General features: G+C 35.5%; 1 protein-coding gene across 1 annotated transcript in view; it reads left to right on the forward strand.

Moving 5' to 3' along the window:
- The window catches only part of ADGRV1 (adhesion G protein-coupled receptor V1), a 596,167-nt gene that overhangs the window by 102,681 nt on the left and 466,054 nt on the right, over window positions 1–27,432 (forward strand). Inside the window, exons 24-35 of the mRNA XM_025388176.1 lie at window positions 710–912; window positions 1,544–1,673; window positions 5,017–5,097; window positions 6,793–6,932; window positions 9,063–9,672; window positions 11,259–11,474; window positions 13,181–13,396; window positions 14,121–14,365; window positions 15,941–16,122; window positions 17,239–18,050; window positions 20,310–20,519; window positions 27,058–27,188. Coding sequence (XP_025243961.1) covers window positions 710–912; window positions 1,544–1,673; window positions 5,017–5,097; window positions 6,793–6,932; window positions 9,063–9,672; window positions 11,259–11,474; window positions 13,181–13,396; window positions 14,121–14,365; window positions 15,941–16,122; window positions 17,239–18,050; window positions 20,310–20,519; window positions 27,058–27,188 — 3,176 coding nt within the window. The remainder of the gene's footprint in view (window positions 1–709; window positions 913–1,543; window positions 1,674–5,016; window positions 5,098–6,792; window positions 6,933–9,062; window positions 9,673–11,258; window positions 11,475–13,180; window positions 13,397–14,120; window positions 14,366–15,940; window positions 16,123–17,238; window positions 18,051–20,309; window positions 20,520–27,057; window positions 27,189–27,432) is intronic.

A 27,432-nucleotide genomic window follows, 5' to 3' on the forward strand; every position in this document is an offset into this window, starting at 1 on the left:
AATTATCCTATGGTGATTTGTTAACACGTAAGTGAAAAACTTTGTAATTCATATTTTATTAAGCTTCAAGAAGTGAAGCTATCACTCTTTATATTAATTTCTTTTTGTCTTATACTAAATAGTGACAATTTCTTCTACTGGGGAACTATCACAGATGTCTGTCCTAGTAAATTGAGAATGTTTTCTGTATTGAAAAATAGTATTTCTTCTACAGGAATGAATCAAGAACATCTGTTAAAAGGTTTGGGTAGAAATCTTGAGAGACTCGTCACCTTTAGTTTTCATAGTTAGGTTTTATTTGTTTGTTGATTTGTTTGTTTTTAAGTGTTGCAACTCCTTTAAGGTGCCACTTAACCTGTTTGTTCTAGAATGATTTCTGGAGATTCGAATAAAATATGAGTAAAAGTTAGAAAATATATATTTTAAAATGCTATCAATGTTCCTGCTATTGATGCTGCTGTGGGAAGAAAAGCTTTCTTTGAGTAGAGACATGGAAAATTAACAATTTAACTTTCATTATTCTGAAAGCTTATAAATATATTCTGTGTCAAAAGCATGTTAGTTAAATCTTTGCTAAAATATTTTCTAAATAAAGGCCCTCAGATTTTTGGCCTGGTGATCAAAATAATCGTGTAAGATCGCTTTAATTGAATAAGAAATTCTTGCACAATTCATTGGGAGAATGCCCTGGCCCCTTTGTCTCCACTAGGCTTGCTGCAGTTCTCCACAGGGCTGCCTCCTCAGCCTGAGGACACAATGACCCTGCCTGCAAGCAGTGTTCCACATATCACCGTGCAGGAGGAAGATGGAGAAATCAGGTTATTGGTCATCCGTGCACAGGGACTTCTGGGAAGGGTGACTGCGGAATTTAGAACAGTGTCCTTGACAGCATTCAGTCCTGAGGATTACCAGGTAATTCACTGAGTCCTTTTGAAGTTGTATTTGCACTTGTAAAACAGACATAATCCTTCTCTGGAAAGGATTTACACTGTACCTGGAACATGGTGACTCATGCCTGTAATCCTAGCGCTTTGCGAGGCCAAGGTGAGAGGATTGCTTGAGGCCAAGAGTTGTTGACCAGCGTGGGCAACGTAGCAAGTCACTTTCTCTACAAAAACAGAAAAAAAAAAATTAGCTGGGTGTGGTGGTGCATACCTGTTGTCCTAGCTACTCTGGCGGCTGAGGTAGGAGGATTGCTTGAGCCTGGGAGTTCAAGGCTGCAGTGAGCTATGATCCCATCACTGAGCTCCAGCGTTGGTGACATTGTGAGACTCTGTCTCTAAAAAATAAAATAAAATAAAAAAGAGAAAAAAAGAAATAATCTACTTTATCTAATTGGAGAATATTTATTTAGAATTTACGTTGAACACTATTCATACACACTGAAGTGTTTTCAATTTTGTGTTTTACTTGTCTTCTTAGTATTTATAATAATTTGGGATATAACAAACATTCTGATTTTACAAATTCGTATACAGAATGATTGTAATCTATTCGTATACAGAATGATTGTAATCTAACGGATCAATCTTTTATATTTCAGAATGTTGCTGGCACATTAGAATTTCAACCAGGAGAAAGATATAAATACATTTCTGTGAACATCACTGATAATTCTATTCCTGAACTGGAAAAATCTTTTAAAGTTGAGTTGTTAAATTTGGAAGGAGGAGGTAAGGCTGGTGATGCAAAAATATTAAATATTTGCTTGTCTCCCCATGCTGATGACAGTAGATTCCTTTAGGGAAGTATGTTCCTTTGAATTAATCTTACTTAAATAAATGAATAAATTATTAGTTTTTGGAGGAGGCAGCCTGAAAGTTAATAATTGCTTAAGATACATGATAATGTATACCATAATATATGTGGTAATATAATCTATATGAATCATTTTTGATTGATAATTCCTTTCTTGGTAAAAAGAAAATCCTCCTGTTTACATACACTTTTAGTATTAGTCTTATAAATTAATATTCAACTCATAGTTTCACATTGATATACTTTCGCTATGAAGTTTGGTTAATTCTGAGTAATATCTCTGTTTATTATATGGACAGCGTGTTTGTGCTGTTTTTTTTCCCGCTTATTATTACCCACTGATATTTTACTAGAAGAGAGATACTTTTAGAATGAAACGTGTAAGTGTACTAAGTCACCAAATTACAGGTTTCATTCATGGTAGGTTCCCATAAGATCATCTCTCTCTTTTCCGTTTTTTGCTATAGCTCTGCTAGGTCAATCTACAGATATAACACTGTAAAATCTAGTCCTTTTGGATGATCTATTATCAGTTGATTATTAATAAAAGAAGTCAACAATGCCTTAACTTCAGTTCTGCTTTTCAGAAAGCTCTGATTATCAAGGGTTATTGGAATCAAACTTATTTCATGACAAAACTCATCTGTACTAAGTGAGGCTATTGATAATATGTATCCCAATTAGATGCAATACTTCTTTGCAAAAGTGTTAATGTGTTTATCAGGTGCTACTGGGAGTGTTATGGAATACGTACGATATGCATTGTATTACCTTTATAAGTACAAGAAATTGAGAGATGATATGGTGTTCATCAGAACAGTCCCTTTCATTACAAAACCTGGTATCATTATCTCATTATTATTATTTATTATTTTGATGAAGAAAGCTATAGTATATAAGCCATCCAAAGGAAAAATTGGTATGACTGAGATATTAAAATTGTCTTTATATATAAAGTCGGTATTTGGGGTAAATATGCAAAATTTTTTCTTTCCTATGTTCCCAAATCTCAGGTGAGAGCAAGGAGACCAAGCCAGTATTTGGGAGCAGGGAAATGGTTAAGCAGTGTTGAGCTTGGTTGAATGCATAAAACAGTAGAAATGTGCTGTCTAGTAGGTGGCATATAAAAATACCAGCTTTTCTTGTCTTCCAGAGACAAGTCCTTGCATCTCCAAATCACTATTTGCATTACTAAAAAGGTTACTATAAAATGTTTGAAAAGTTGCCCTTTGTATCCCTTATAGCTAAAAATCCTTATGTAACAGAAAGAGAAAATGTTAGTCACCATTAGCTAATACTGATTAGTAATTGTACATGAGATGTTATTGAGATGATACAAATACTTGTGATTATATGACTACTTATAGTGATACTTGTTGTATTATTGAGAAACTTCTCCCCATATCTCTAGAATATGCATTGTTATATATTAATTGGACTTGAATACTCACTAGAAAACCAACCTTGCAGTTTCGTAGGAAGCAATAGTGGCAGAGATCTGATTTATCCCTCAGTGAGTTGGGATTGGAGGAAAAGGAATTTATACAATGACCTCTGCTCCTGGACTCATATGTAGGGACTGTCTAACATGTCAAGTAGCTTATAGAGCTAAATTCTTTGGAGAGTCAAGGACTTATTTCATGCTTTTTAACTATAAAACTGATGAAACTGATGATTCTACATAAGGTAGCCACAACCTGAATAGACATCTTACACTAGCCAAAGTATATATGGTGTTGAACTTCTTTTTTTATGACTTCTGGATAATGTGGGGGCAAAGCCATGTACCAGATATTTGCTGGAAATCCATTTTGCCTTTTGGATCTGTGTGATGACTTCAGGTTCCTCGTGCCATACATTCTCATGTCTGGTATATCCCAGTCTTATTGACAGGCAAAAACACAGGGCAAAAGGATAAGAGAGGGCAGATCTTAAACTAGCATGTCAATCAAGGATATTGGTAGAAGCATATATGTATGGATGTGGCTTTGCTATTTTTACTCTCCTTTTCTTCTATTGTTATCATCACTGCCCTTCCTATCTTCTTTGTTTGCAAACATTTGGTAAAATAATGGTTGGGGTACAAGATGTATTAGAGGGGAAGGTATAACCATTTTCTCTTTATTATTGCCAAAGTACTTTATATTTTATATTTTTATAATATTATTTATTTTCCATTATTTTATTTGATCTTTACAACTCTTTAGTCCATTTCGTGCTGCTGTAACACAATACCACAGACTGGGCAATGTGTAAGCAATAGAAGTTTACATGGCTGTGGTTCTCGAGGCTGGAAAGTCCAATATTGGGGGACTGCATCTTGTAGGGCATTCTTGATACATCATAATGTAGTGGAAGGCTCCACATGGTCAGAGAATGCATATGAGAGGGCAAGAGAGGGCTGAACTTGCTTTTACAAGAAATCCATCCTTGCAATAATGAACCCACTCCTGGGATAGCAACATTAATTTATTCATGAGGGCAGAGGTGTCATGACCTGATCACCCCTTAAAGTTCCCAATTCTCAACATGGTTGCATTTATGATTAAATTTCCAACATGTGAACTTTGGGGAACACATTCAAACCATAGCAACAACATATCTATAAAAGACAGCACCTTTCATAGGTGAGGAGACTGAGATACCAAGAAGTTTTGTGACTTGCTGAAATTTTTACAGCTGGCATCTTTCACAACCAGGAAAGCAGAATTTTTAGATGGCTTGTCTAGGACTCTTTCCACAATGCCGGTGGCCAGAGGGTGATCAAGTTTGAGAATGGTAAATAATTGTGGTGGGGATTTGAATGTGTGGATAGAAGGAAAGGCTAGATGCATTTCCCAATATTGAACTGGTTGTTGCAAATGGTGAGGTGGTTATCATAGGCATATTAGGCCTAAGCGTATGATTACATAATCAGATAAATATATTTTAAATATCTAAGATATTAGAAAATAATTTACATTGCTGCAAAAAAAGTGAAAATTTAAAAATAATACTAGATTGGCAGAAATGGGAAGTAACAATTACAGTCTACATGGAGTATTTCATGAAACTGTGAATGAAATTTTGATAATTTGATAGCTTGACTGGTGCTATAATTTTGCTATTTAAAATGATCCGTTTCGTGTGGAAGAAAGCATGTTATTGGGTTAATACTACTGCATTTTCCTCTTTGCTTGATATGTTTTAAGACCTCTCAATTTTCTCATTGTGTCAATGTGTGTTGTGTGGGTTGTGTCTCTGTGTCTCCTTGTGAAGTAGCTGAACTCTTTAGGGTTGATGGAAGTGGTAGTGGTGATGGGGACATGGAATTCCTCCTTCCAACTATTCACAAACATGGTAAGCAGCTTTTCTAAGGTCCTTTACTATTATACATTTTTATTTTAACTTCTCGTTTTAGAGAGAATACTGACCACTTATTGACACCTACTATGTGTAGGTCCTTTACATATTTTGTCTCATTAACTGTCACAGCAACTTATGAAGTATAATTTACTTCATGTTGTAGTCACCCAGCTAGAAAGGGATCAAGTCAGAATCACATCCTTGTCTGCTTCCAAAACCCAGACTCTCCTTCCTGTATGAACGTAATGCAGTTTCCTGATTCTAATTGTGATAGAAATTTCACTTGAATGTCATTGGTAAAAATGATTGTTTGGAAACATTTTACATAGCGTCAAATACCTAAAAAGAGGTCAATAGAAAATTTGTATTTTCATTTTAAATACATCACACTTATTCTCTGTACAAAAAGAACTATGAATTGTTATATGTAAAATTTAATCAAAACAAATGGGGAGTAATCCCAGCACTTTTGGAGGCCAAGGCGGGCTGATCTCCTGAGCTCAGGAGTTCAAGACCAGCCTGACCAACATAATGAAACCCTGTTTCTACTAAAAATACAAAAATTAGCCAGGTGTGGTGGCATGTACCTGTAATAACAGTTATTCGGGAGGCTGAGGCAAAAGAATCTCTGGAACCCAGGAGGTGGAGGTTGAGTGAACCAAGATTGCATCACTGCACTCCAGGCTGGGTGGCAGAGCAAGACTCTGTTCTCAAAGAAAAAAAAAAAAGAAAGAAAAAAACAAATGGGAAAAAGAAATTAGGAGGAAAATAAATGGAAGGATAGTTGGCAATTAATGAGGGTGATATTGAAAAGAGGATGCCTTTTGAAGTAGATTTATATACAAACATGATTCAGCTTTTTACCTCAAATATTTTTTCATATGTGAAAAGCATACTTAGAATATTTGTTTCTTGAAGAAGAGCATTTTCTAATCCTCAAATCCTTCTTTTTTCACAATGTCAGATTTTATATTTTAGTGTCAGAACTCAATGATTTCACCCCCTTCATTCCTATCTTCCATCAATGCCTAATGCAACCTCTGTAGTTAATTACTCTATTACTTTTAGAATTGTTCATTTTCTAGTCTGCAGACATTAATGCAACATAAAATTTGAACAGTCTTTTTAGGAAAAAATTAAATGCTGCTTTAGATCTTGGCATCTTTTTAGCTGCATAATGGGACTATTTAGGATCAGGAGAGAGAGATTTATAGCATCATCCCATGATGAAAAAATAGGCCTAGAATTCATGCACATTGGAAACCAAGAATCTGTTCAGCCAGAATGACTAAAATCATAGGGAAACTACTTATTATTTCATGAAGGTAAGAGTCATTTTGGCTCAAGTTCTTTTGAGGTCAGCAAAGGTCGTGGGAGACCTTCCTCATATACTCAGTGTGGAAGAATGTTCTCTTTCATAGAGAAGAAAAAGAAAAACAAGTTTTCCTTATTCATCTCCAAGTGCTTATGCAGCACTTGTACATCACGTTGGTGCCAAAGTAGAGAAAGGTCATAAAAGCATGAATATGTGTGGCACCCATTTGTGTCTGCCTTTCTTTCTAAAACAAATTAGAATGTACTCAATGAATGTACGGACTCTTTTCAGAAAGTTGTTCCTTGGCTTTTCCTTTGGTTTGTAAATTACTCATTAACATTTTTTTTTCTATTTGTTGGAACTTGTTCATGCAGCCAGTCGAGGAGTGGCTTCCCAAATTCTAGTGACAATTGCAGCCTCTGACCATGCTCATGGCGTATTTGAATTTAGCCCTGAGTCACTCTTTGTCAGTGGAACTGAACCAGAAGATGGGTATAGCACTGTTATATTAAACGTGAGTACCTTTTCTTCCTTCATTCCTAGATATTTTCTGTTGTTTTAAAAACTGTACTATGTTATGAAAGTGTGTTTTATGTTTTCCTTTTTTTGTGTAGGCCGAGGGGAATGAGCCTGTTGGCACAGGCAATACAAATTGGTGATCGAACAGTGATTTGGCATTTATTTTTGTCTTTAGTGTTGCACATGGAGTCATTGTTTAATTCTGAGGATCCTTGACCCTTTAAGGAATATAATGGAGCTGTACTACAAGTACTTATCTTACATAGATTTTTGTGTTTGTTCAGATGGGCTGTGGTAACAAACATCTGTAAAATATCAATGGCTGATACAAGAAAGATTTGTTTTTGTTTTTCTTTCTTTTTTTTTTTTTCTTTTTTGGAGACGGAGTTTCACTCTTGTTGCCCAGTGGAGTGCAATGGCGCGATCTCAGCTCACCACAACCTGCACCTCCTGGGTTCAAGCGATTCTCCTACCTTAGCCTCCCAAGTAGCAGGGATTACAGGCATGCACCACCACGCCCGGCTGATTTTGTATTTTTAGTAGAGACAGGGTTTCTCCATGTTGGTCATGCTGGTCTAAAACTCCCAACCTCAGGTGATCCACTCGCCTTGGCCTCTCAAAGTGCTGGAAAAGATTTGTTTTTCATTCACAGTATATATATGTCCAACTTAAGTTAGCAAGGGGCTCTGATTATTAGACACTTTAGGTACCACGGCTATATCTCAGCAGGTGCTTTTATCTTCTTGGTGGAGGGAAATGTGGATGTGAAGAACAGCATACCAGTTTTTATAGCTTCTTTCTGGAAGTGATTTACGTCATTTCTGCTTAACTTCCTTGGTCAAAGCAGGTCTCCTGGCTGTGCCTAATGTCAGTGGATGAAGTGCAGTCCTATCCTGTCTCTCTCCCATAAGGAAAGACAATCTAAAACATGGGTGAACTGGCAATAATAATAACTCTATATGATATATGTGTGTGTTTGAATGGCTACTCTGCTTTGTTCCAGTAGAAATTAAGAAGGATTCTTTGTTCAGTGACTCACAGCGACTAGCTACTTGCTCAGCTTCCATATGAATAATGAAGAAATATCACTCAAACATACCCTTCTGTACTACTATGGCAGATTTTCAATAAACTATTGTGCGATAAATTGAACAACCTTAGAAAGGATAACTAATGACTCAGGAAAGATTAAAAAAAAGCCTTAAGGGAAAGGATCAACTTTTATAAAATTACTGTCTCTAATTTCATTTTGATGTAACCATCATATTTCAAGAACAAATAAAAATTACTCTTAGTTGGGATTTACTTGGATACATTTTTAAGCTTTTCATTGTTAACATATAAATTTTTAGGCTTTTCATTGTTAACATGTTATTGACAGAAGCATATCTTCCTTCTTAAATGTATTTTCTTATACTTTTGGTCAAATATGTTTTTTGGTGAGTTTGTTTGCATAATATATTGAAGATAAAAGTAAATGTGATTTGTTTTAAAATGAGTTTTACAGCTCACTTTTCAGAAAACACCATTTATATATAACTTGCAATGAAATATATACCATTTTTGCAGCGATTGTGAAAACTTTTATGAGTGTGCCTAAATGTAATTCATTGTTAATCACATTTGATTTGTTGGGGATAAAATAAAAGATACACAAAAGATAGTTATAATTTGAATAGAAGCTACATTTTTTCGTCAATGTATACTTTCATGCAACGATCGCTTTGAAATTTTTATTTCAACTGTTTTTTATTTATTTATTTTTTAAGAGATAGAGTCTTGCTGTGTTTTCCAGACTGAAGTGTGGTGGCACCATCATAGCTGACTGTAACCTTGAAGTTCTGGGCTTCAGTAACCCTCCTGTCTCTGTCTCCTGAATAACTGGGACTATAGGCATGTGCCACTGCACTCGGCACAGTCACTTTTTAAATATCCTCCATTTATAAGACTCTCTGTGGGCCTTAAAAGATGAATAGTATATGACCCCTGCCTGCAGCAGTCTTGTAGTCTGTAGAAGAACTTATATAAAATAAAATTGTGCTGCTATCATTAGTGTATTTGTAAGCCTCTAAGTAACTGGCTTTAATCTCTCTTTTAATAGATTTTAATATTAAATATTTTGTAGGTTATAAGACATCATGGAACTCTGTCTCCAGTGACTTTGCATTGGAACATAGACTCTGATCCTGATGGTGATCTTGCCTTCACCTCTGGCAACATCACATTTGAGATTGGGCAGACCAGCGCCAATATCACTGTGGAGATACTGCCTGACGAAGACCCAGAACTGGATAAGGCATTCTCTGTGTCAATCCTTAGTGTTTCCAGTGGTTCTTTGGGAGCTCATGTTAATGCCACATTAACAGTTTTGGCTAGTGATGATCCACATGGGGTATTCATTTTTTCTGAGAAAAACAGACCTGTTAAAGTCGAGGAAGCAACCCAGAACATCACACTATCAATAATAAGGTTGAAAGGCCTCATGGGAAAAGTCCTTGTCTCATATGCAACACTAGATGATATGGAAAAACCACCTTATTTTCCGCCTAATTTAGCGAGAGCAACTCAAGGAAGAGACTATATACCAGCTTCTGGATTTGCTCTTTTTCGAGCTAATCAGAGTGAGGCAACAATAGCTATTTCAATTTTGGATGATGATGAGCCAGAAAGGTCCGAATCTGTCTTTATCGAACTACTCAACTCTACTTTAGTGGCAAAAGTACAGAGTCGTTCAAGTAAGTATCCCTTAGTGTGTTATTATTATTAGCCATCAGAATCCTGAAACAATCAATTTTAAATTTTATTTAATAGAGAATTCTATAAAAAAATAGTAAACTCTAACTTTGAAAGTGTCCTCTTTCAACAGTTTACCTGTAAGGCAACTGGAAGCCAGACACATTTTTTCTTCGAGATTATGTTTTAAAAGTCAGTAGAAAGTAGGACGGGAACTTTAAAATTATCTAGCACACTCTATTATGACAGGGTTGATGTAGTCTTGAGGCTGACTCTGATTTCTGGATGAGTGGATTCGTCCACTGGGGTTGCTGTAACAAACTGCCATAAACTGGTTGGCTTAGAAACAACAGAAATTTTTCCTTATAGTTCTGGAGACTGGGAAGTGCCACGATTAAGGTGCCAGCAGATTCAGTGTCTGGTGAGAGTCTGCTTCCTGGGTCTTGTGGAGGGTTGTGGGGTCTCTGTCTCTCTCAGGCCTCTTTTACATGGGCACTGACCCTGTTTACAAGGGTCTCACCTCCTTAACCTAATCACTTTCAAGGGCTCCACCTCTTAATACTATCACCACAGGGATTAGGATTCAAACATATGAATTTTGAGGTAGGAGGACTTCAGCCCATAGGAACAAAGTAGTTCAGTGACAATATTAATTAAGGATGGGCAATGCAGAACAGGTTTGTCAGGGAAGAAAGCCAAGCGGTTAAAGAGGCAGTAATTTAGAGTATGATGATTTGTGGCTGGTTTTTGAGGTCAAGGAACTAAATTAGTTTCCTTCTCAGTCTTGTAACTGAAATGCTGTTTTGTTTTAATTGCATAGTGAACTAATTAGAAGAGCATCATTCTGTAGATTTCATCGTTATCTGTTGCAATATTATGTAAAGTGATGATTAATTATACTCTAATGATTTTTTCCTTTTTGATAACTTTTCAACACATATTAAAATATTTTCAACACATATTAAAATATTTCTGTAGGTAACTGTTCTTTTGTTATAAATTCTGTAATAAAAATTTCTCTAGAATGTAAGCTACAATAGAGCAGGGACATTCCATTTAGTTTATTTTTGAATCCTGAATGTCTAGATTAATGCTGGTGCATATTAAACAATACATATTCTTAAATATAAATAGTAGGGCCGGGCGCGGTGGCTCACGCCTGTCATCCTAGCACTTTGGGAGGCCGAGGCAGGTGGATTGCCTGAGCTCAGGAGTTCCAGACCAGCCTGGGCAACATGGTGAAACCCCGGCTCTACTAAAATACAAAAGAAATTAGCTGGGCATGGCAGCGTGTGCCTGTGGTCCCAACTACTCGGGAGGCTGAGGCAGGAGAATTGCTTGAACTCAGGAGGTGGAGGTTGTGGTGAGCCGAGATGGCATCACTGCGCTCCAGCACTCCAGCCTGGGTGATAGAGTGAGACTCCATCTCTATAAATAAATAAATTAGTTAAATAAATAGTAGAGGGAAAACCCCAAATGAGAGTCCTGTTTGGCTGATGGAATCTTGCTGAGATTTCTTGATGACGTTTGGCCAGTTCTTAGAATTTTGATAGCTTTCTGTGTTCTATTTGGATCTTCTGTCTTTCAGTTCCAAATTCTCCACGTCTTGGGCCTAAGGTAGAAACTGTTGCACAACTAATTATCATTGCCAATGATGATGCATTTGGAATTCTTCAGCTTTCAGCGCCAATTGTCCGAGTGGCAGAAAATCATGTTGGACCCATTATCAATGTGACTAGAACAGGAGGAGCATTTGCAGATGTCTCTGTGAAATTTAAAGCTGTGCCAATAACTGCAATCGCTGGTAAGAAAAGACATCTAAAAAGCAGTACCTACAGAGGGACATATGCACAGAGGGACATGTATCCTTGATTAACAAAACCTCTCGAAGTTGCAATTAGGATAATCAACTAGAAAACTAGAAATACTCTTGTGTCTTTTTCAAGGGACAAATCTAGAGTCTTTTTTTTTTGTTTGATTTTTTGTTTTTTGTTTGTTTTTGAGATGGAGTCTCGCTTGATTTTACAATTTTGTTTTGTTTTGTTTTGAGATTGAGTCTTGCTCTGTCACCTAGGCTGGAGTGCAGTGGTGTGACCTCGGCTCACTACAACGTCCACCTCCCGGGTTTAAGTGATTCTCCTGCCTCAGCCTCCCGGGTAGCTGGGACTACAGGCGTGTGCCACCATGCCCACCTAATTTTTGTATTTTTAGTAGAGATGGGGTTTTACCATGTTGGCCAGGATGGTCTCGATCTGTGACCTCATGATCCGCCCACCTCGGCCTCCCAAAGTGCTGGTAGAGTTTTTATATATTTATGACATTAAACTTGTAGATGTAGCAAAAAGTTTTGGCTAAATTATCTATGAATTTAAAAGGTCGATATGCACAAATCAGTGAAAAGTAAACTGAGGAAAACACTGGTTTTCTCTGAGTGTACTCCTCATTTTTGAAAGGGATTCACTTGTAAATGACTACTGAGGAATGCAGGGAAAATGGGCAGCTTCATGCTTTCAGTGCTTGGCAACAGCCTTGTCTCTGGATCCCTTTATCTTGCTTGCTTATTTATTTGTGAAGAGCAAGGAAGAGGCAATAGTTAGTATTAACTATTTCATGTATAAAAAATGACATCATTGCCAGATGTATGTATTAGAAGACTGCCTACTTTGATAGTTCTGTCCCAGCATCCAGAGGGAGACTTGACTGAGAACTATTCAATTAGAATCTTTCTAGTGTGCTCTCAGAGGAACAGGAATGTGAGTGGGTGGGATACTGTGCTTGATTTTAAAAAATAAATCATCTGGACATAATACTTGCTTGAAAAGACAATAAACCAGGCCCATCTAATACCTAACTGGTGTAGGCTGGGGTAGCTCCTAGGAGTACCTGGCTGCCTGTAGAGGGCCTCACACACTGACAGATGGTGGGGTTTGGTCAGTGTTCTAAGAAATTAGCTCTCAGTCTTCACACGGAGCACCCCTCCTTTCCCCACCCACTATTTTTTCCTCCTGCCATCCTGAGCAGTACTCTGTAGCAGCTTTCAATCTATGCAAGAAAGTCTTTTCATGTCCAGCTGCATCATTGATGATGCTAGCGTTCCCCTATCTGTGCAATGGTGTAATTTATCTCTCCAGTGACATTACAATTCTAGTTCTGTTCTTTCTTCTAAAAGTACACCTTTTTTTCTTGTAGTTAAGAGGGGCTATCTTGTAATGAATGATTCTCTATTTATATGTATAAATAGACCAAATATGTATACATCTTTCTCAAAGTGAAGGAATGAACTTGAACACCCCTAGGAAGTCTTTTTCATTGTTTTGTGATATTATCAAACCCATTTTTCTACTGAGAGGCATAAAAGTCTTCTTGCTTAGGATAAATGTAGTCAATATCCTCAAAAAAGTATTTCCAAGTAGATCCATAAAGTTTGATACCTAATAGTTTTTCCCTAGTATATGGAATGTTTGTGATCACATTTTAGAAGCCTTAGCATTTTACTTTTGGTCTTTTCAGGTGAAGATTATAGTATAGCTTCATCAGATGTGGTCTTGCTAGAAGGGGAAACCAGTAAAGCTGTGCCAATATATATCATTAATGATATCTATCCTGAACCGGAAGAATCTTTTCTTGTGCAACTGCTGAATGAAACAACGGGAGGAGCCAGACTAGGGGCTTTGACAGAGGCAGTCATTATTATTGAGGCCTCTGATGACCCCTATGGATTATTTGGTATGAAGACTAATTTGTGTCTCTCTTTGACTTGTCTGTATGCATAGATCATAGATAATGATCTTTTCTTTACTTTTAGAGACTCAGAATTGATCTGATCATGTTTTCTTTCTTAACTGCTGTTACTGACATATAAGACATCTGTGCACAGTCATTGGCAGTAGTTAGTGATTGTTTTAAAAAGAAATTAAATCAGTCTTTTAGCATATATGGAAAAGTCACAGACTATTGGCTTTAGAGTGTGACCTGGCTCCTATATGTGTTTTGTGAGTCTTAGGCAATTCTTTAGAGAAATAATTTAATTTATAGAAATTCACACAAAAATGTGGATTTCTGGGCTTTCTTGATAAATAGGAAATCTGGCAATATCAAGTTCCCTTTCCTGCATAACGTCAGTCATGGGAACTAAATAGTAATTGCCCCTCTGGAGCAGGCTTGCACTGTGCAATCAGCTTCTGTGCTCACTGGACCTGTCACTCATGTCTGGTATAGACTTGAGCCCTGTGGGCTTTGTGGTTTCTACTTCTATCACAGTGAAAACTAATTTGAAAATTTTGGCAGGGCAGACCAATTTGTATCACAGCGTGTTACTCTGGTTTTTGTGGGTTATAGCTACTTAGATTGCTTAGGGGTAAAGAGAATCCACTATAGAATGGTGCTTGGTTAACTGTTATCTCTGTTTCACTTTGTATTTGAAGTGAACTCTGCTCTGTCTACCCTTCAGGTTTTCAGATTACTAACGTTATTGTAGAGGAACCTGAGTTTAACTCAGTGAAGGTAAACCTGCCAATAATTCGAAATTCTGGGACACTCGGCAATGTTACTGTTCAGTGGGTTGCCACCATTAATGGACAGCTTGCTACTGGCGACCTGCGAGTTGTCTCAGGTAATGTGACCTTTGCCCCTGGGGAAACCATTCAAACCTTGTTGTTAGAGGTCCTGGCTGACGACGTTCCGGAGATTGAAGAGGTGAGAGGAATGGCTAGTATAGAATGACACTGTAAATCGTACCTTATCTATAGTGACTAGAACAGATGGCCGTTGTGACATTTTGGAGAGGATGTCAAATAAATTATTCCTGCAAGAATGTTCAAACTATGCTAGTGTGAAAGTGATCCTTACAATTGACAAAAGCAGGAATATTCTAGAAATAGATTGTGTACATATGCCAGTTTACTACTATAAGACTTTTTTGTACAATTACATTGCATTGTTCAACATTTTGGTTAAAAGGTTAAATAACACACACACACACACACACACACACACACACATATATATATGCCATAATTTATAATACATTTGTTCTGTATAAACTCTTTTGTCTTTTTCTTTTTTTTTTTTGAGATGGAGTTTCGCACTTGTCACCCAGGCTGGAGGCAGTGGCACAATCTCGGCTCACTGCAACCTATGCTTCCCGGGTTTAAGGAATTCTCCTGCCTCAGCATTCCAAGTAGTTGGGATTACAGGAGCACACCACCATGCCTGGCTAATTTTTGTATTTTTAGTAGAGACGGAGTTTCACTTTGTTGGCTAGGCTGGTCTTGAACTCCTGACCTCAGGTGATCCACCTGCCTCAGCCTCCCAAAGTGCTGGGATTGCAGGCATGAGCCAATGCACCTGGCCTGTTCTGTATGAACTCTTAACTTATTTTATACTCCCTTTTGGCTTGGGTGTGAGCCAGTCAATCTTAAGTATTACTGTGGTTTTTCATTCATTCATTCATTCATTCATTCATTCATTCACTTATTCTTCAACCATTGTTGAGAATTAACTATATGAAAAATACTGTGCGAAATATATCTTCCTGATATTTCCTTTTCATGATGAAGCAGGAAGGTACAGTATCAGTGGAAAAGTTAATCACTAACATATTGGCTGAAGATAATTTTATTATATGAAATTCAAGTATTATTAATATTTACATATCATAAAATTACTTTGGATAGCATTTATTCTTTAATAGCATAAAATTTTATAGAAGTTCATAAAATTTATTTTGAATGCTAATTGTGCCATTTTTCACTTCTAAAATACTAGATATTCATTAGCACATAAACATTTCTGTTTTTGTCTCTGTAAATTTAGGTGGCATTACAGTATGTTTTTGTTTTAAATTTTGTCAAATAGTTTTATTTAAGATAATGTGGGAAGTAAAGCATAGTGTATTAACTCTCCATTAAAATGTATATTTCAGATTTTTTTAAAAAGGGTATAGGATGTAAAAGTCCTATTATTTGAAATGGTAAAAATAAACAGGGATATTAAAATTGAGTCACATGATTATATAACGATATTAAGGAGTTTAAACAGCCTGTATGTCCTATATATAACTAGGTTCTATTATTAAATGTTGATGATGGGTTATTCTGTTACATGCTGGGTTTGTAAGTGTAATTGGGGGAGTTTCTTTTAGTCCATTTATATTTCATTCCATTTTGTTCTTGTACTTGTATGTATATGTTTGATTTTTTTCCCTTGAATCATTTTTATTCTAATTTCAGAACTGTGATGCTGTTAAGGAAGTTTTCACTGTATTTTTAGGTTATCCAAGTGCAACTAACTGATGCCTCTGGTGGAGGTACTATTGGGTTAGATCGAATTGCAAATATTATTATTCCTGCCAATGATAATCCCTATGGTGCAGTAGCCTTTGTTCAGAAGGTTTATCGTGTTCAAGAGCCTCTGGAAAGAAGTTCCTGTGCTAACATAACTGTCAGGCGAAGGTATATGAGATAGCTACTTGCATCTGTGGGAGTGATGAGAGTTGTGGGGTGGTGGGGAAGGATCCCTTGCACAGCTAAATCATTTAGGTTTTGCGGGTTTTTTCCTATGCCATAAATTATTTTATAGGTTATTTTTATGTGTTAATTGAATTATGCTTATTAGTATAAAGGGCCTTTCATTTATCATACCAATTGTTAGTGAAATGGGTAATAAATTTTATATCGCTGAGCTCTCTAACCCCAGAAATGCATTGCTTTAATCTGTAATTTGTTACAATTAGTACTTAAATATAACTGGCTTCTAAATTAAAAAACATTTGTATGATGTATGAAGGAGTTGATTTCCAGGTCTGTTTTTTCTCGCTTTTTTTTTTTGGTGAGGCAGCATTGGGCTCACTGAGATCCTTCAGAAATAGAAAACAGGATCTTGGGAAATTGTGACAAGTACAGTCAGCCCTCTGGTATCCACAGGGGATTGATTGCAGGGTCCTTGGATATAACAAAATCCTTGGATGCTCCCCTTATATAAAGTGGTGTAAAATATAAAATTTGCATATAACTTATGCACAGCCACCCATATACTTTAAATCATCTCTAGATTACTTATAATACCTAATACAATGTAAATGCTATGTAAATAGTTGCTATACTGGACTGGTTTTTCAAGTTTGTATTTAAAAATTTTTTTTTCTGAATATTTTTGATCTGCGGTCTTGAATCCACAGATGTAGAACCTGTGGATACAGAGGGCTGACTGTTACTACATTTCCTCAAAATGTAGTCATGTTTGTTATCATTGTTACTTTGTTTCAGTTAAGTATAGCAATAAAAATTAACTTTGTAATTTTGTTTTGAAATCCTGAATTTGCATACCTTGGAAAATATTTTCATAGCTTGATTAAAAATAAGTGATGTTTGATTGAAAATTAGCAAGGTTTCCTTACAGGAGAAAACAAAATGTTGGGAGACAAGTGTAATTAAGAAACAGGGTTGTGTTTGTACTACGACTTTAAACATTTAAAAAAAAAATTGAAAACCACAATCAGCATTCCTCTTCTCTATGTGTAATTACTTTGAGTGCTTAACCTGTCTTTTAATTGTCACTCCACATTTTAGCGGAGGGCACTTTGGTCAGCTGTTGTTGTTCTACAGTACTTCCGACATTGATGTAGTGGCTCTGGCAATGGAGGAAGGTCAAGATTTACTGTCCTACTATGAATCACCAATTCAAGGGGTGCCTGACCCATTTTGGAGAACTTGGGTGAATGTCTCTGTCGGGGGGGAGCCCCAGTATACCTGTGCCACTTTGTGCCTTAAAGAACAAGCTTGCTCAGCGTTTTCATTTTTCAGTGCTTCTGAGGGTCCCCAGTGTGTCTGGATGACATCATGGATCAGCCCAGCTGTCAACAGTTCAGACTTTTGGACCTACAGGAAAAACATGACCAGGGTAGCATCTCTTTTTAGTGGTCAGGCTGTGGCTGGGAGTGACTATGAGCCTGTGACAAGGCAATGGGCCATAATGCAGGAAGGTGATGAATTCGCAAATCTCACAGTGTCTATTCTTCCTGATGATTTCCCAGAGATGGATGAGAGTTTTCTGATTTCTCTCCTTGAAGTTCACCTCATGAACATTTCAACCAGTTTGAAAAATCAGCCAACCATAGGCCAGCCAAATACTTCCACAGTTTTCATAGCACTGAATGGTGATGCCTTTGGAGTGTTTGTGATCTACAGTATTAGTCCCAATACTTCCGAAGATGGCTTATTTGCTGAAGTTCAGGAGCAGCCCCAAACCTTGGTGGAGATGATGATACACAGGACAGGGGGCAGCTTAGGTCAAGTGGCAGTCGAATGGCGTGTTGTTGGTGGAACGGCTACTGAAGGTTTAGATTTTATAGGTGCTGGAGAGATTCTGACCTTTGCTGAAGGTGAGTGATGGTTCTAAATGAATTTCAGTTGCCACTGGTAAAGTCATCATAGTCCATTTTTATGATAAAATTTATAAGAATTCTTACTGTGTACATTCTTGTTAATATATAAAAATGTAGTTTGGCTTTAGAAAAAAATAGAAGTTAATTGGCTTGTTAATGGTTGGCATGACAATACATAGCCTGACATGACTGTACATATATATCTTTTTAGTTTAAAAAACAGATTTTCTGGGAATATGTGAATTTTATCCCTTTATGTTTGATAGTAGTGTCTTTAACAAAGCACGGAGGAAACTACAAGGCAAGTTCTGATTTTGTAAGGGAACTTTTAATAATGACCCGTGTACCTACAACCGTGCATGTTGGTAAGAAGCAGTGGTAGCTAGGAAAATGAGTATTAATTGATAAACATTTTCATATGCACTAGACAAATCAGGAAATATCATCAGTGAAAATTATTTGTAAATAAAAGTAGCATAAACTTTGGTGACTGCATTTATATTACATTAATCCTAGTGATCAATTTATAATACTGTCCCTACAATTGCGATCACTACTGTGAATTTTCATAAACAATATAATGATATTTTACATGACCAGCTAATTAGAATTAGGATCAGATTGAGTGGTTCTTTTTCAGGACTGGTTGACTTCTGTGCTATTTAAAATTGGGAAAGTTAGTATGTTTAAAATAGTTTTCTTTGGGTGTGGGAAAGGTATCTTTACTGAGATTATTGATTAAATCCTCATTTGGGCAATTATATATTCCATATAATTTTAAAAAACATAGTGCTTTTCTGATTGAAAAAGTAATGTATATTATAAAATCTTCAGAATATACAACAAAATGAAGGAAAGAAACTTTATTCATAATTCCATATTTTAGAACAATCCATTGTATTTGTTTAACTTTTTAAGGCATATACTTTTTTTTTGGAAACTAATTAGAGGTCATGGTACACATATAATATGCTTTTTGAAACATATAATAATCATTATGTTTTAGAGTAAATTTTTTAAATTGTATAAAATATTTTTATTATGGTTATTTTCTAGTCAGTGATTTGAGGATTTAGTGGGATATGATATGCTTGACGGAAGATGGGAACAGGTTAGTAATTGGTAACTTTTCTATTTCAAAAGAAATAATGAAAATGTAACAAGGAGGGCGTGGGAATGAAAATATAAAGTTAGATTTTCCAGTGGTTTTGTTAACTACAAAGAAAGTTATATATAAAGAAATAGCATTATATAAATTACTATTACCATGAATTGTAACCTTAGCATCACACAAAATGGACTCTATTTTATAGCTATTGCTAACTTAGATTCTTAGTGCAGACTGTCTTAAAGCAATCTTGACACTGCTGTATTGATGAAAATGCACCAGGGTCACAAAAGAGAGAACATGCATTTAATCTCCTTTCTCCTTTTTCCTGCCTTGTCTTTTCTCACTCTTTCATTCTCTCTCCAGAAAGTGGTGAGAAAATAAATAGGGGACACCTTAGACTGAACAACAGAAACAGTATTGGATTTAGGGACATTCTGTGGTGCCCTATCTACTAGATCAAATTGCAAAGTAGATTGCTTGGACTTTGTGGCTGTCACTTGTCCCTTTGAGTTCCTCTTTTGTTTTCTTCCTTCATTGCACTACTTCCTGGAAACTGGTACTTGATGCTATTATCTCATCTAGTTACCCAAAGATGCATCTCATTCAGGCTGGTTCTTTTGCTTAGAATTTGACATCCCTTTTTAGTTCCTCATTTTGACCAGCATTCTGTAAGTGTTCCTGGTTTTTCAGGAGGGTATTGTGTTGAATATCTGATTAAAATTGTCACAGTAATGCCAGAATGAGAATGAGACCCCACTCTCCTAAAGGGAGTTGTTTCTAAACAGAAGATACCTTTGAAGCTCTTTTCCTAGCTAGGTGTCTGTTCTTGGCTAAAATCCAGGAAGTAAAGCCATGATTCTTTGAAACAATTCTACCTTTTGACTTTCCCATAATTGAAAATGTCCTTCTCCCCAATCTGTCTTCATTAACGAAATTTTGCAGTGTTTGGTGTGTGAAAAGATATATATATAATATATATGTATATATAATCATCAAAATTTGCTTATATTGCCCATGATATGGAGCTGTTATAATTCACTCATATTTTTACTTAACTTAAAACTAAAAATTATTTTAGGCCTTTCTGAGTTCTCTATGTTGGTGATTTTGTTACTTTGGTTTTTATTCCATTGGTGTTTTTATAGGTGAAACCAAAAAGACAGTCATTTTAACCATCTTGGATGACTCTGAACCAGAGGATGACGAAAGCATCATAGTTAGTTTGGTGTACACTGAAGGTGGAAGCAGAATTTTGCCAAGCTCCGACACCGTTAGAGTGAACATTTTGGCCAATGACAATGTGGCAGGAATTGTTAGCTTTCAGACAGCTTCCAGATCTGTCATAGGTCATGAAGGTGGGTTCCTTTTTTTGTTAAGCATATTAATTTTCTTTTCCATGGATGTCATTTTTTGTCTAGTTCTTTAAAACTTCTGATGTTTTTCCCTTTCATTATTTTGTTGAACTGTGTGTGTGTTAATCTGCATAGAACTTCTTTGGGAGAAGGCTTTGTAATGAACTGTTTAGCCAGATTTAGGAGCCTTGCAAACCAATTCCATGTTCTAGCTTGCCATTCTCTACTGGTATGACTTTAAGGAAGTTAAACCTGGAATGCTTAGTTTTCCCATCTGTTAAATGATACAAAATATTACTTACTTCATAGGTTTCTTTGTGAGGATTAAGTGAGCTAATAAATGTAAAATGCTTAGCATAGTTCCTGGAAAGTATAGCGTATGCCCAAGGGTAGCCGTTGGTATCAAACAGTGAAACATTGGCAGCCGGTTAAAAACAAGTAATAGTTTGTAATCAGTGAATATTTTAGCCTGGATTTTATATTGTGTTTGTATATTTTATGAACAAAGTGCCAAGCTAGAAAACCTTATAAAATGTCTTTCTTCCTTAAAAAACAATAATTTTCTTGAATTCTTACTTAATGTTTTATATGACATGTAGGGTTTTACACAGAGGGGCTAATTTTTGTGTGTTTAAAATATAACAGTGTTTTTGTCTGTTTAAGCCTGTTTTGAGGTAAAACAGGTATTTATAGCCTGTGTTTCATTACTTAGTTTATATCTGGAATTAAAAAAATAATTTTACCTTGAATAGTTAATAAATGAAAAGCATATAGATTAGGTAGTTGGACATCTATTTATTAGATGAGAAAACAAATTGAGACACAGATTAAAAGACTTGACAATGTCAGACAGTTAGTGGCTGTGCTAGAAACAGAATGTATTTTACTGTATTACTTTTTCTTTTTCCCTTACTGCACTTCCAACTTGCAAGTTTATTTATCCATGCAAATGTTCGAGCCATTTTCAGTACTCTACTTTTATTAATGGTTTGGAATTGCATGTTGTCATAACAGTAATGAGTAAAAGTGACTAACAAATTCCATAAATTTAACTTAAAGACAGATCAACTATCAAAAAGTTATTTGTAACATAATACAAAGTTACTGCAGGAATAGTTAATAATAATGACAACAGTAACACTTATGGAGTGTTTTCTGTGTGCCAGACACTCCACCTTCATTATTTCACTTAGGTTTAATAGCAGTCCTATGAAATAGGTATAATCGTATACACCAGATTTTCATTCAAGGAAACTGAATTTGAGAGAGACTAAATAGCAACAATTATTCAGTGGTAGTGCTTAGGCCCAGCTGTGTCAAATCCAAAGCCCATGCTATAGGGCACCTAGTGAGGAGAGAATTTATTTTGCTTGAACTTGTGTCTTCTGTGGAACCTGGCAATGCAGGGACTTTTGGTAAATATTTGAAGTTATTTGAGTTGGAAGCAGAATGAATTTGAGTAGCAATGCCTGTGTGAGGGAAGGAAATTAGTGAGAGAACCTGACTGTGTCTCAGGTTAAAGGTGGACATTGGTTAAAGATGATAGCTCAAATCTGGAAAATGAATATGATGATTTTTGCGGACAGAGGATAAAAAGCAAATTATCGGAGTGGAACCATGCAAAACATCAGACTAAGGTGCTGGGAAAGAAAAATTACCCGAGAGGAGAGAGAAGCCTTTGCTGGAGAGGCAGGGAAAAACCAGGGAGAGCGTGTGTTTTCAATCAGTTACACTGATTACTCAGTAATCGATGTGTCTCATGCTAATATGGCCAAAAAGGGGAGTTAGATCTCAAATGGGCCAAACAAGACAGTAGCAATGGTAGATGAATTTTAAAGGAGGACTGGGGATAGGAAGCAAATATCTAAGGATGACAAACGTAGAGGCCTTCGGCGGGTGCTCCTCAGTGTGGCTTTCAAGAGGCTGCCTGTTCAGTGTTTGCTTCTGGTCTGTGACAAGAGGATTGGAAACTCTTATAACAATTTCACTTTGCTGTGATATCCGAAAGCAGTGTCTATGGGCTGGTATTTGTTTTTTTGTTTGTTTGTTTTTTGTGTTTATTTTTTTGCCATTTAACTTATCTAGTCATTTATTTTATTGTGTTTTACAAGAGGGTCAGCCTCTGATGTATTGAGGCAAACAAAGCAAAAAGCCCTGTCCTTCACAGCGTGAAGTTTTGAGAAGCACTGCTTATTGGCTGTGACAGCAAGGAGAGGAGAAACATTGGAGAAAACAGATGAAGGGGGAGCATTTTGGATTTGTTTTGTTTTGTTGAAGAAATATAGGAAGGAAAAGAAGAGAATCAAAGTGTTAGTGGTGTGGAAGGTACAAATAAGAGCTGAGATCAGGAAAGGATACATGAGATTTAAGGAGGGATTTAGAGCTAGACTAGGCATGTGCTTTTCAGCAATATGATGAAATTTCTTTTCTGAGGAATACAAAAGAATTTGGATGTCTAGGATCAATTTAAGGAGATTTTAACTGTAGGGCCATTAATTTTGTGAAAGAGCATTCTGTGAGCCTGAATGGTGGTGGTAGTGGTGAGTTGGAGGGCTCTGAAGACACTGAGGCCCTCCTTCTAGGTACCACAGCGTCTTGGAGAGACTGCAGACATGAACACCTACAGTCTCTTTGGCCCGGATGAACTTCGACTGAAAACAATATTGTGGCCTCGTCAGTTTCCAACAGCTAATTATCTGCAGGAGAGGCAAACAGGAAGGATTAGTAATTAAAATAAATGGTCCAAAGGTGTTATGGTTAAAAATCTGCTTTAGCATTTGAATCAAAAACACCAAATTGCTTTTATTGCAGGTATGCGTGCTCCCTAGATTTTTTACATTTCCTACATAAAAGTTGGGGTCAATTTCTATTTTTTGCTTACTTTTTCTCTTCATTCCTAAGCCTTTTCCTGGAATATAAATTATTTTTTTCAAAAACATATTAAGCCACAATAGTTCTGTATTTTATGTATGCTTTATATTACCATGAAAATTGCACAGAGAAATGTGTATGTATCATGATGAGTTTATGAAAGTGAATTAATGAAAACATCATGGTGATTCTTCAGAGATAACCGCTAAACCAATGGGGTGAAAATAACCTTGCCATGTGAGCTTTTAACAGTGTTAACATTGCTTTTGGCCTAGTGTTGGAGTTTCATTTATGTGATTAGATTTAAAATGTGGACTATGCTGACTTCTGGCTCTAGAATGCATTTTTGATTCATGGGGAGGATTTGCCTTAGTCTCTAACAATGTATTGAATTCTGTAGAATCCTATTTCTACATTTTGTCCTAATGCAATTGGAGAGCTGCCCAGTGATAAATATTACTTTCTTTCAAATATAATGGACAGAATTTAGACATACAGGACAATGGATTTTACTGTGGTTGCACACTGGGTATAAATGGGCTCTTTATAAATCTGTGCTAGGTGTTTCTCTCAGTCACCCAGCTCAGCAGCATCATAATCATCCTGTCACATTCGATGGATTTTAAATTTTTTCTTCTCTTAGGGACAGCATGAATCTTTTTTACACAAAGATTTGAACAAGAAATGTGATTCTTTAAAGAAATATATAGAACTGCTATATTGGAAATATTCAACTTTTTCTTAACTCTTATTGACAATCTATGCTTCCCATTATTCATATTCCTATAATTGTTTTAACCCATTTTCTTTTTTATTATAGAGGGCAATTTGGATACTATACGTATGTCATGTATACATGTAACTATTAAAATATATTTTCTGTATTTTGGTTTTCCATTATTTTTGTGTACATTGTAGTTGGTGTTTATCTTTGTAAAAAGAATTCAGGCCTTGAAAATAAGTGCATAAAACACTTAGGATTATTAAAATACATTCTTCATTCATATTGTTTATCTGCATTAAGTTAGTCCTAGACACTATATGACAGATCTGCTTTAGAGTTGAAATGTGTCACTAACTTTTGGTAAACTGTGGATTTCATATCAAGATGATCTTCTGGTTTTGTAGTCAGACACTTGGTTAGGTAAGGGCTCTTCTGGCTTTCATCTTGGGTGAAAACTAGAAAGCTGTTTGCTATTTAGTACCTAGTAAAGTCTTTTGTCATCTAAAAATTACATTCTCTCTTAAGACATTTCTTCTGTCTTTTCCCTTAAATTTGGAAGACTAAGTACTTATTTTTAAGTTTTTCTTTTTCCTGTGACTGTTTGACTTTTCACCCTGGCAGAAGGTATCTTTCTGAAATGTCCAGTCATTTTTTCCAGGAGGCATTTTAAATGGACCTGGCTCCTGGAAGTCTGCAATAAAGAGACAGAATCAATACCTCCCTTTTGATTATTGCTTAGAAAAAATTTCACACTATTCTTGCTATTGACATGATACATTTTCACTAGGCTTACAAGATTATGTGTTTAAGAAATACTTCATTTATCTTTTATTTATATGTGCTTCTCTATGTGTGTGTGGGTGCACATGTGTTTGTGTGTATATGTGTGTGTGTGTGTGTTTGTGTGTGTCATGCTTCAAATTATATTTTTGCAGTATTTTCTTGCAGATTACTTTCATGGTAACTTTTTAACTTTTCAGAGGGGATATTGATGAAGTAATATTAGACTTTGAGTGTTTTTACATGTAGTAAGTTTGTCTGAACATTTTACTTTCTTTTCTCCTAAGCATTTTATTTTTACTTTTACCTAAAAGTGATGTATTTATTCCCAAATCTCTATGTGTAAACTTGCAACTGCAGTTTTATTATTGTGATTATAGGTTACCCGTCAACATGGAAATTTTTTGACCTACATTTTATTTTCTTGCCATTCGTGTTCTCTTTGCACTTTAGTACTTCATTAAACTTCCATAATTTTCCTTTTGAACCATTAACAAGTTTTGTGATTTGAAAAGTTTGAAAACCACAACTCTTACGAAAGAGTCACCAGACAACACTGTAGGTGAAATAACTTAATAATTTCAAGGATTTTTCTATGCTCTTCGGGAATAAATTTTTGTTTTTCAGTGTTCCAAACTTGCTCTATAAGAAATTTTATATATTGTACAATAGACACCAGAGTTTCATAGTAGTGTCTATATTTTGTTCACAAGTTTTACAAATACAAAATTTTTAAATGGTATGTTAGCAATGGCTGACTATACACAGTCTTTCAGTTTCATCCCAATCTTTGGACAATGTGATCTAGAAATTCCTGTGTTTTTAAAAGATCAGTCTAAGACATAGTCTACTAATGTAATGGCAACTAAGGTTTTTTGTATTGACACACTTAAAATGTGTTTTAAAAAGTCTTTCTAATGCTTTTATTTATATTATCCACTCTCCTTAAAATGTTCATTTTGTTAAAATTGTGTTTAAATTTAGTAAGAAAAATTTATTTTATTTTTAAATTGAAATTAAGATAGTTTCTAAATTAATTAATTCATGATATTTTAAGAAACCTTCCTATTAGAAATATTTGTTTAGTTGTCTTCAGAAATAAAAAACATGGCAGTTTAAAAAATACTTGAAAGCGGTATTTAAATTTTATTGCTTTATTTCTACTCTTTAAAAAGTGTTTGAAGATATTACTTATATACACAAAAGTTACTTGGATAACTAACTAAACTAAACTAACTAAAAGTGACATTTTTAGTGAATGTGATTTTTAACTATATGTCTATGCTATACAATTTGATTAAGGATGTTGTCTTCTCAATCTTTTAAAACATCATTCTATCTTTGCATAATAATTTTTTTAGTGATATAGTTCATTGGTATTTCTTAACTGTGTTCATCATCCTATAAATCTAATGAATTGAGCATATTTTCAACAAGTCATATGGCCATTAGCACACTCCCTAACAGCTTACTTTATGCTTTTAGCAATTTGAAAGACATGTTATGATTTTCTTCACTTTTGTAAAGTATTATATGGGGATAAAAGCCAGGAATAGAAAAGATCTAAAATATCTCCATCATCCAGGAATGATAACTGTAACTTTGGCGAAGTTACAGATGTTGATGTACAGATTTGACACCTTTCCTTTGTATTTCTTTTTATAAAACAAAATCATTGATGGTAATATGTAAGTTACAACTATAGAAATGTGATTTTCAGGTATTTGCAAGCATTTTTATGCGTGCATTGTGTAAAATCACATTGCATATCAGTGTAAGGAATTTGTGCCCTTTTGAAAAGTGAAGGAAGAATTTACTTGTGTTATTACCATGAGGACTTTATTATTTTCTTTAATTTACAGAACACTTATGTTCTGGTGCATGTTTTGGAGTGTATAAAAGTTTGTGTTTCCCATTTTAGCATGTGCTTTTGTAACTTTTACATGTTGAGTTTCCTGAAGTTCTACTAAATGGAAGTATTTAGAAGTGGGATAATAAACAGTAAGCATGTGTAAAACTTCTAGAAAATTCAAAACAGAACAGCTTTGTAATGTTCTTGGGAAAGGTGCTGTAATAGTTGCATGCTTGGGGTTTGGGTTTTGTTGAGTTCAAATGTGAAGTTTATTTTCCATTAAACATTTATCAATTTACACATTTTACTTGCAGGAGAAATTTTGCAATTCCATGTAATAAGAACTTCCCCTGGTCGAGGAAATGTTACTGTTAACTGGAAAATTATTGGGCAAAATCTAGAACTCAATTTTGCTAACTTTAGCGGACAACTCTTCTTTCCTGAGGTAATACTGCAAAGAAAAGTCAACCACACATATCTAGAAAAAATGGTGTATTTTGAGGAAAATGGGATAGAAAAGCAGCACTATTGTATTTATTATCTTTCTCTCTTCTCCAGACCTACGTGCTATGAAGTCTTTGACGATGTATTTAATTGTTTTTATCTTCCTTCCCATTGCCTCAATATTAAGCCAAGCTGATATTACTTTCTCCTTGAGTAGTACATTGAACTTTTAATGACTAGTGTCC

Source organism: Theropithecus gelada, chromosome 6 (assembly GCF_003255815.1).
Source record: "Theropithecus gelada isolate Dixy chromosome 6, Tgel_1.0, whole genome shotgun sequence".
Taxonomy (NCBI): domain Eukaryota; kingdom Metazoa; phylum Chordata; class Mammalia; order Primates; family Cercopithecidae; genus Theropithecus; species Theropithecus gelada.